The 10,575-nt window shown below is 46.6% G+C and overlaps 1 protein-coding gene across 12 annotated transcripts in view; it reads right to left on the bottom strand.

Annotated features, from left to right (window-relative positions):
• Nucleotides 1–10,575, bottom strand: part of PAX2 (paired box 2) — a 91,943-nt gene that overhangs the window by 3,269 nt on the left and 78,099 nt on the right. For all 12 annotated transcript variants that reach the window (XM_019636538.1, XM_019636532.1, XM_019636529.1 and 9 more), the window contains one exon: nucleotides 2,033–2,134. In XM_019636538.1, coding sequence (XP_019492083.1) covers nucleotides 2,033–2,134 — 102 coding nt within the window. The remainder of the gene's footprint in view (nucleotides 1–2,032; nucleotides 2,135–10,575) is intronic.

Raw genomic sequence — 10,575 nt, 5'->3', positions numbered from 1 at the left:
GGATGCGGAAACACCCACGCGCCTTGCATACTGGCATGGAGGGTCCTGCAGGGCAGTGCCCGCTGGGAGCTCCCCCGCGGAGGCGCTCTGGGCTACCCAGGAAGGGTTTGTTCCAGGTCCAGGCTTCCTATCCCGCTTCATTCGGGGGCCAGAGCCTTTTGAGTGGAGACTCTGGTTCTGGGATCCATAGCCCCACGGAGCAGAAGACGGGGAGGGTGGCGAAGAAAGGCCCTCGGGACACTTTGTCCCAGAAAGTCCTAAGAATAGCATCTCAGCAGGTGCCAAAACAAGGGGTGGGGACTCTGCTGGGAAACACCCCCTTCCCGCCTTTCCCTCCAGAGGTTCGATTCTTGGGCCACGCAGCAGGGGAAGGAGGCGGCGGGGAGCAGGTGGACTGCCCGCTGGTTCTCGAGCTGTGACAGGAGGGCCTCGTGGACTGGGAGCCGTCGGAAGCTGCTTCGCTCCCTCCGCGCGAGAAAGGCCAGGCCTCTGGGTTTCCCCCTCGCCCTTTCTCCTGTGTGATGACCCCAGACTGTTTACAGTGATCCCTAACCGCGGGTTAAGTAGAGGAGAAGGGGCCCCTCTCAGAGAGGGAGCTGAGGTGGGGGTGGGGGATGCAGCCACTGGAAAGCCTGTTTATTGACGAGGAGGGAAAGCATGCGTGCAGCAGGATAATGAGCTTCTGAGCTCAACTGTGACCAAGAGGAACTGAGCTATCTCCTTCCCCATCGCTAATGAAACAAGTGTAATTTCCTCATCAGCACTAGATTCTGTTTAACGACTCCCCCCTTGCCACCATGAGCTCTCCGCGGCTCCCCTCACCCCCACCTCCTTGCAGACTCCCCCCTCCCTCACCTCCACCTCTCTAAGACCTTCTTCGCTTCCACCTGCTCACTGCTGGGACCTTCCTGGAAGAACCTTCTTGCCCCCAGTACTTCTACTCCCTGTACCCCACATTTGGGTAGGACTCCCCTCACCCTCACCTCTCCTTACCCAGTTCCTCTAACTCCCTCCAGCCCCTCTGCTACCACACCCTTCAGCAATGCCCTCCTTGCCGTGCTCTCCTCCCCAACTCTGTTCACCCAGGGCTGTCCCTGGTTGGACAGTCCAGGAACCCGGCCAGCCACCCTCTTCTACACCCTCCCTCCCCTGCCATGAGAGTTGAGCTTCAGGGAAGGGGCACACAAGAAGGCAGCCAGCAGGAGTGGGTGCAGGCCCAGTGAGGCTCACCCTCTTTAAGACAATTTTTTTTTTCTGGTTTGTGTGAATAGGAGCTTCAACTCTCTTTGGCTTCACATCTGGCTCCCAGTCTGGGGTGAGGGGTTGGGAAGGGTACAAGGTCCAGTTGCTATTGCCAGAGCCTAAATGCAGCCTCTGTCTCTCTGATCCACAGAGCCCATCCCAGCTCCTCTCAGACAGGGGATGGAGCAAGGAAAGCCTGGTTCTGCTGAGGAGATGTGGGAGTGCTCTATCTCATGTCTCTGAGGTCAGCCTCTCTGGTTTCTGCCATAGCCTGTCCTCTGTTCCTCTTCCTCAGGGACTAGCTCCCTCCTATCTCTGGGGTGAGGTGGGTTCTCAATACTGGTCTTCCCTGTGGGTTGGTGTGGACCAGGCTTTGTCTGAGTGACTGACATGCCCCTGGAAATGGTCTTTGCTCCAAGTTTCCATGGAAACCAGGGCAAGTACTTCCAAGCAGTGTCAGCTGGCTGGGGGTGGGCTGGGGCACTGAGAGTGGAGCTGAGGCTGACTACTCCCTGGGCACAAGCTTGGGTGGGTTGACTCTGTAGAGGAGCCATGACATACAGTGGGGTGCACAAAGGGGCACTTCTGCAAGCTCCCTCTCTAGATTGATTATGAGGGAGGATGGGGAACCTATTGTAGCCTCCAGGGAGAGGGATAGAATAGTAATAGTTTGGGGGGAAGGGATGTTGGGTCTTCTCGCACCCCCAGCCTCAGCCTATAGATCACTCAGCAGCTCACCCACAATTTAGTTACCCCTCCTAAATTAGGCAGCTGCAACATTGTCACCTACCAGGCACCATTCCTGCCAGGGTGGAGGTGGGGTAGCTTCCCTGGCCAGTGGGGGGCACGTGAGGGGGGTAACCAGGCAGAGTGGTGCTCGCCATGTCACGACCTAGAAAAACACAAAGGGGAAGGGGTGAGGCCTAGAAGAGAGGGAGCTGTCTCTACTCACAGCAAGGTACTCCACGGAAAGAGAACTCTTAGAGAGGCAAGAGCTGTGTGCAGACACATGGGGGAGGGTGGTGCAGGTGATGAGTAGGTCCAGGTGTGCCTTTACAAGTGCCTAAGTTTGTTACCTAAATATCTGTCCTATGATCAGCTATGCGTATGCACCTCTGCTCTGCTAGCTCTCTGTGCATGTATGTGCGTATTTGCCTTTGCTTGTGTCTTTTTGTAGCCCAAACCCAGAGAGGGTAACCTGGTTTTATTCCTCCTTCCTGGCAAGATATTCGGCTGTGGTCTCTCCAGTAGCCAAATGGACCTCTATTATCTTGCTCACTTCTCCCCTCCCTAATATTCCATCTTTCCCTTCAGGCTTGAAGACACCCCACCATCCATCCACACAGGCTAACGGGTCTTCCTTGTTCTCTCCAAGTGGGCTGCAGGTGCTGGACCTGGCAGGTGTGGAGAGCAGGGGGCCAGCCAGTGGGTTATTTTGCTGTTAGTGTTTATGGCACTTAAATGGAAAACCATCCCTGAAGCAGATCAGGAGCTTTTGAGCCAATGGTGCAAGTGGATCAGATCAAGTTCCAACAAGGAAAATTGGCTCCCCCCACTAACTGCTGGACTTCTATCCTGGGAGGCCTCTATTAGCTACAGCCTGGAGGGTGGGAGACATGGCTTTCCTAGTTTCCTGGAAGGGAAAGTGAGTCCATATTAGGCAAATACCCATGACCTATAGACATCTCCTTTGGAACACAGCTGCACCTGAGTGGCCTCCCTTCCCTGCCTGTCCCCTCCATCACCATGAAGGGGTCACCACCTCCCTTTGCATTTTAGCATGCTCCAGTATCTAATGACAATAATTTACCCTCATTCCTCTCCCACATTTCCATGCCCTAGAGACTACTTTCTGCTCTCCTGGGTCCCATTCATCCTCTCCAGATTCCTCTTATCCTTCTCTTCAGCCAGTGCCACTCTCCCCCTCCAGCGCCTCTGTCCAAACCTGGGAAGGCAAGGTGTGGCTGGAGGAAGCCATAGAACTATGCATATCTGGCCAAGTTCAGTTTCTTTTTCTCAATGACACTAATCCTCATCCTCCTGGTGGCTATTCCAAAGCACCTCTCTCTCTCTCTCTCTGTCCTTGCTACTCTCCCCTTGAAATTGACCACACCCCCTCCTTTTCTGAGACATGTGTTTTCTCACCCCCACCTTAAGACATCTGAGTGATTCTTCCTTCCTTCCCTCAGTATACAGAGATACAACTCCGATTTCTGTATTTCCAGTTGCCTGCTGAACATTTTCATTAGCTGTCCCACTGTCACCTCAAACCTGACAGGAAGAAAAGCTGATTCATCTTCCCCACAATCAGTTCTACTGATGACCCACTTGAAAACCATCAGACCAAAAATATTGCAGTCCTTCCTGACATCGTCTTTTTCCTCCCCCTCTGTATGAAGTCAGTCACCAAGTGTGGTCAGTTCCTCTTAGCAATGTCTGTCACATCTGTCCCTTCTCATTTCCTCTACCACATCCATAACTCAGCTCCTAAGACCTGCCCTTGGTTTGTCACAACGGTTTTCTTGCTTGTATTCTGTGCCTCCACATTATTCCCCCTCTGGTGTCTCCCAAATGTGGCTGCTTGGCTAGTCCTCATGAAACATTGCTCTCATCACATCACTTTCCTTGTAAAAACCATCGTTGATTCTCTGTAGGCTACAGTTTGAATCTGAACTCTGCCAGGTTTTCACGACCTCCCAGGTACTCTTCCCCACCCAGCTTTCTCAGCTCAGACTTGCACCCCTCCTGGTTTAGTTTGACCATTTTCACTGGCTTGTACGCTGTGAAACCTCTGTGCTTTTGCCATATAGTTTTCATCTTCTTACTCCTAGTTTCCCTCTCCTTCCAGCTCAAGTCTTAAAACCCCTACTGTTCTATATACTTAGCAGGGACGTTTCTCTCTTCTAAACTTCTATAGTGTCTCTGCTCCGTTGCTGATCATGTCATTATATTTCATAATGGGCCAGTTCTGTTGTTTCATATCATGGTGTGCTTCCTCAAACAGATCACAGTCAGACTGAGGGCAGGACCCGGTCTTCTGTGTGATCTTGCACAGTTGAGAATATGGTAGATGCTACATAAATACTTGTTACTTAATTTTCTATCACTATTGTTTTTATAACCAACTCCAGGTGGGTTATATTGTTTTTTAATTGTTTCCTATGTGTTGGTCTCCTTTGAAGAGGAGCAAAATGTGAATGTTTGAACCTGCTTTTTCTCTAAAAAAAAACTTTTTTTTTTTTTTTTAGCTGAGCCATCCTGCTACCTATTGGCAGCTTAGCGGCTGCTCAGCTCGGGCTGGCCTCGAACCGCTGTTGCTCAGAGCTCAAACTCTTGAGTGAGCTCTTAACCAACTGAGCCATTCGCCCGGCCCTCTAAAAATAGTTTGAACAATGGATTATGGATTTTTATAGGTTGATGAAAGATTTACAGTGAGGGACTCATCTAGTGTGACTTAGCTTTATTGTGCAATAGAATGATTTTCCTCTATATTTATCTAATATAGCTAATATCTTACATTTTAAAACTCAAGAATAAATAATACAATAGACCTGTCAAACAAGAGATCATAGAGAGACAGAAGAAAGAATCTGTGTTAGCTTTGTTGTGGGTTTTCTGTCATTGACTCCTATTGTCAATAAAAGGTATACTCCTTCTGACCAGCTCTCAGAGGAGTGGACATGAAGTGGATGATGACAGCAATAGCTATCAATTCCTAGAGAGATTAATACGGCACTTATTGGTAAACAAACAAACAAACAAACAAAAACCATGACAGGAGAGGCAGGGAGGATGTAGAAGTTTTGAAATTACTATAGAAAGATATAGAAACCCTATTCCTCTTGGTCCTGCGATCTTAGTATCTACAAAGCAGCCAGGAAAACAAGTATGCTTCTTCCTTAATAAACAGGAATTTAAGTGCATCTGAATTATGATTTTCAGCTGCATGGTTTCCACAACCTGTCACACATGAATTCCTTATAATCTAAGGTTTTGTCACACAATCTTCTACCTAGCTTCAGGGGATAGGAAGAAAGGCTGGGTGACCGGAAAGGTGTTTCCAGCTAACCTGGAGGTACCCCTACTGCAATGTTTATTTTCACTGGCTTTTTCTCTTGCAAAATGGTAAGTCCAACTTACAGAAAATTTGCATGCTGCAAGTCACCCACAGAACTGTTGATTGAAAGACACATTTCCGAATTCTATGGATTTTTTTTATGAAGGTAACATTGGTTTATAACATTATATAAGTTTCAGGTGTACAACATTATAATTTGATATCTGTTATTTATCCAAAGACTATATGAAAACACTAATTCAAAAGGATATATGAACCTCTATGTTCATTGCAGTATTATTTAAAATAGCCAAGGTGTGGAAACAACCTAAGTGTTCATCAATTGATAAATGGATCAAGATGTGTTATATATATTTAATGGAATACTACTCAGCCATAAAAAGATGAAATGCTGCCATTTGCGACAATGTGGATGGATCTTGAGGGTATTACGCTAAGTGAAATAAATCAGACAGAGAAAGACAAACTGTATGATTTCACTCAAATGTGGAATATTTTTTAAAAAAGAAAAGAAACAAATGAACAGAACAAAACAAAAACAAACTCATAGATACAGACAACATATTGGTGGTTGCCAGACATTTTTAAAATGTGAGAGAAGAGACCCATGGTGAGGAAAAAGTGTGCAAGCTTCCAAATATTCAGTATACTCATATGGCTGTGTTTCTGCTGCTGCAGATTCTGGATCATGAGTATCGTCACAAAGAGGTGCCCGTTCAGGACCCTTAAGCCAACAAAGGTGCAAGCCACTGCATACAAAGCACTCTCAATGGCTTCATTAGTACACAGGTGACACCTGATGAGCAGGAAAAAAATTGACCAAACTCTTGCCAGAGCCATATATTCTTCCAGAACACCATTGTCAATAATGGAAAACACATACTGCAGGAAGTTTTCAAATTACTAAGAACGTCATACTGTTTGCCCAGCAGCATTCTTTGAGCAAGCCTCTTTTAGTGAGAGAATATGAATGGATAATGGAATCTGTGCAAGGAAGAATCAACAGAGCACTGGGCCTTGCGTTACTATAGATGGATGGACACATAGGAGCCGAGACGAGCTCTAAAACTGTAAGACAGCACAGCCACGTCCTCAAAAAAGCAAAAGTGCAGAAAGAGAAGAAAACAGCTACACAGCAGAATACATCAGTTATAAAATATGTGCCACCCAACACGAGACAGGAAGCAGTAAAGTATTTGCTTTGCTCACTGACAATGCCACTAACATGAAAACAGCATCGAGAATCACAAATGGATAAAACTCCACATATTACAAGACGATGGGCATTCCATGTCGGAAACTTGCTTCCTAAGATTACAAAGTTTTCAAAAGTGGAAGAGCCTTCGAGATGATCAGCCCAACTAGCTTCTTTTAAAGTTGAGAAAATGGAGGCACAGAGAGCCATCATGACCTTCCTATGGCTACAGAGCTAGTAAATGACAGAGCCAAAGTTGGAAGCTATGTCTGTACCACACTGCCTTTTAATGATAACACGAAGCCAGGTACTCGCCAAACGAGCCAAGGAAAAGGAAAAGAAATCATCCGGCAAGCAAAATCTCATATTGTCACTGCCATCATTAAGACGAGGCAAGAAAAACAGGACACAAAGAATAAAATTCCAACACCAAAAGTCTGTAGTAAAACTCCATGGGGTGGAGTATTAATCTCCTCTGAGAGTTTTCTCAAAAAACAAAGAGGCTCTTCAAGACACAGTAGTAGCTGAGAATCTTAAAGTACCCAGAAGTGTTAGAAGCACTGTACTTGATGAGGATATCTTCTCAGTTCAACTGCAGAAGTCCCTGAAGATTCTAAAGCCAATTTCTACAGCAATCACTACATCTGAATCAGACAGTGCACTTTTGTCAGACATTCCTTACCAAATGGGCCAGATCGAATCAACTGTTCTGCAGAATCTAAGAGCAGCTCCTCTTCCAAGTACAGAGAAAAGCAAAGTGAAAGGCTATTAAGAAATTGGAAAATTTCAGTCACCAGATAATTTATGCTGCTTTGTCAGGTCTAAGAATCAAGGACAAAGTGGTGTTTCTGCTTGCGCCTAAACTAACTAGCACCTACGGTATGGAAGGCACTGCCCTCAATATTTTCTGTGTATTCTCTCATTTCATCCTCAGCTCAGCCTATGATGTTGATCTGTTTTTAATTGTCCTTTTATAGACGAGAAACTGAAACTCAGAGGAGCTAAGTATTATGTCCAGAATTTCACAGCTAGTAGATGGCAGAACCTGGACTACAGAACAAGCAGTATACTTGGTTGATTCCTGAATCTACAATGACACTCTCAAATACTGCGGACCCAGAAAATAGAGAGGTATTTGGTCCAGGAAAGGGACTTGGGTTTATGCTAAGCGAATCCCTCCTCTAACAGGGATCTTGTCCCTTCTTGTTTCTTGCATGTTTCAGGTTCTTCCATTTTCTACTGCAAGGGTTTTAAAATGGGGTTCACTGATTCCTGTAGGACTCCACAGATGGGCTTCAGGGAGTTTGTATAAAGCCATACATAAAATGTTATAGGTACACATATATAATATCTAGATGGCTTTCATCATATTCTCAAAAGTATTCATGACCCAAAGATTAATAAGCACTGTTTATAAAAAGCAAAAAGAACCTCTGTTCTTTGACCCAAGAAAGACACTGATTTGTTTGAAACCACTTGAATTATGCCAATAAATAAGATCATACAAAGAACAGCAAAATATCACGGGAAGGAGCAGAGCGGCTTATCTCAAGTCAGGAAAGTGTCAACCTTCAGAAGACCAAGGAAATAATAAAAAGGAAGCCGCCAGAGCAGCAGAGATGCTTTGGCTCAGTGATGGCTCAGACAACAAGACTTATTAGACATAGATTTATACAGCAAAAGTTATATTCAATGAGTTTAGAGATGCTTTTCCTCAGCATCTTTCTCTGAAAATGAGCGCTTTCACTATCCACTTGACACTGTGGAGGACCCTAAGGCCAGAAAACATAACTCTTGTTTTACTATCCTACCCTCAAGTTTGTCTGCTTCTCATAAGGTAGCGAAAATGAAGACATTAGATTGCTTCAAGGTTGGCAGTGTGTGGCTGCATTTGACACAAGCATTTATATACTACTTCCAAGAATACACAGTTATTAAATTTGTAATTACTGCCTAAACATACTGTATGCTTACATTTACTATACCAATTATGATCACTTTATGACCAATCCAAGTTACATAACAACCTATAGTAACAAACTTTAAATCTGTAAACAAAGCTTTAAAAGGAGAGGGGAACAGTTTTTGTGTGTGCATATTTCATTTTGTTTCTTATTCCCCAGGTTCCCAAATCCTCCCCAAGGTTTCTACTCTAAGGCAGAGGTGTCTGCGTGAGGGCCCCACCCCCCACCCCCCCACCCCTTGCCTTAGGCACTGTCTTGGCCCCACAGTTTCTCCTCCTGAAGTTTGCCTTCTCTGGGTTCCAGCAGAGGGGGCTGTGCCTGCAGCTCAGGGTGGCTGATCGTGCTTCCCACAGTTGGACCTTTAATGTAGTCCCTGGTGTGTCCCAGGCAGGGATGCTGCCCAGATCTGTGTGGACTCAGTGAGGTCTGCACCTCCGTAGACAACCAGCTGGACACAACCAGTTATGCTGTTGCACCCCTTCGCACAGCGCACAGCCTTCACCTGGGCCATGGTAGTCTGCTGACCTAGGGCCCTACAAGAGAAGACTTCCTTCTAATTCAGCTGGTCCATGGATGGAGCTGCAGCCTCCGGGTCCTAGAATAAGGCTAGGGAGTACTGGGGAGAATCACATTTTCAAAGGGAGGATAGGGAATTCGGTTCTCTTCTAGTCCAACTTCCTCATTTTACAGAGGAGGAAACTGAGGCTCAAAGAGAGGAAGACATCCTAGCCCTCTCCTCTTTTCACTTCCCCACGCTGCCTTCTCTGGCTCCATTGGCAAATCACAAATGAAGACTGGAGTTGGGCAGCTGCTGGCACTCTGGAGGCCGGGCTCAGGCTCACTGATGGGCTCAGAGTAATAGAGACCCTCGTGCTGGGTGGGCAGAGGTTAAGCCTGTTTGCACAGTCTCCCGATACTCCAGCTCTTCCAGTTCCTCTCCGGCTTTATTTTGTTCTCCGAGAGCACTGAATTGTCAGCTCTAATCCTTCTGAAAGCGCAGCGTTTTTCAGGCGCTCTGTGTAAGTGAAACCCTAATCCCAAGGAAAACGGCCACTTAAGCTGCTGGAGCATTAGGCTGCTCTCTGAGCCTGCCCAGGATTTCCTCCCTCCCTGCCTGCCAGCCCATCCGCCACCAGAGAGGAGAGGGGAGGATTCCAGGCTGAAGGCACTCAAAGCCTTCTTAGAGGTAACAATAGTGGCAGGGCTTGCCTCCCAAAGCTCAGGGTTGAAAAAGTGCTGGCATGTTTGTCCTGAGGCTACAGCTAATGTGAGGGAAGGAAGGATTCTGATCACCCTGAGGAGGGAGTGTGAGGGTCTTCCTGTCACGTGGGGGGAGGGGGGACTGCCTCTCTGGGGGAAACAGGCTTTCAGGTCTTGCCTAGGTGGCTTTGAGGCCACCTGGACATTTCTGAGCCCTTGGTCCCAATACATACCTGGAACAGTCATTGGAATACCACTATTTACAATTTCTGGACGGTCATTCAGAAAAGGTTAGGCTGACTGACTTTACTTTTACTTAGCCAGACTTTACTTTGTAGAAAGTACCAAATAAGGGAGCAAACAAGTTTAGGGCTGGGGCATTCCCACCTTCGGAGGACTCTCCTTTGGAACAACCCAAGCATCTCTAAGCATCTGCAGCAACCAAAATGTTCCCTATGACCTAGGTAATCATGAAAGCAGTGCCCAGTGTTTTCTACCAGGCAACCCTTTGTTAGCCTCAGCTGGCTACTATGTGCACTTGAAATACAGATCACTGATTTTTAAAAAATATTCTCACTCAAATTCAAACTGGCCTCTCTCTCTCTGATCTCTAAATGAATTGGTGAGACCAGGCTGTGGAGGACCAAGCACAGTCCACTGGGCATGCTCAACCTTTGGGTCTCATGGATGGAGAGAAAAGATGAAAGGAAGTCAAGAATAAAGGCCCAAGGCAATGGGACAAATTGGAACTCAGCTTAGAAGACCATAGAATTACATCTTTGCTAAGGTGCCTGGGAACCATTCATACCTTCTTCATCTTCCCCATGGATTTTCCTCCCCTCTGCAGCTCCATTAGTACCCCATGTGCTTCTGCCCAAGGCACCCTGCTGTGGAGG

The sequence above is a fragment of the Hipposideros armiger genome, unplaced genomic scaffold, assembly GCF_001890085.2.
Source record: "Hipposideros armiger isolate ML-2016 unplaced genomic scaffold, ASM189008v1 scaffold_28, whole genome shotgun sequence".
Taxonomy (NCBI): Eukaryota; Metazoa; Chordata; class Mammalia; order Chiroptera; family Hipposideridae; genus Hipposideros; species Hipposideros armiger.
This window is presented reverse-complemented; position numbering and strand designations above follow the sequence as displayed.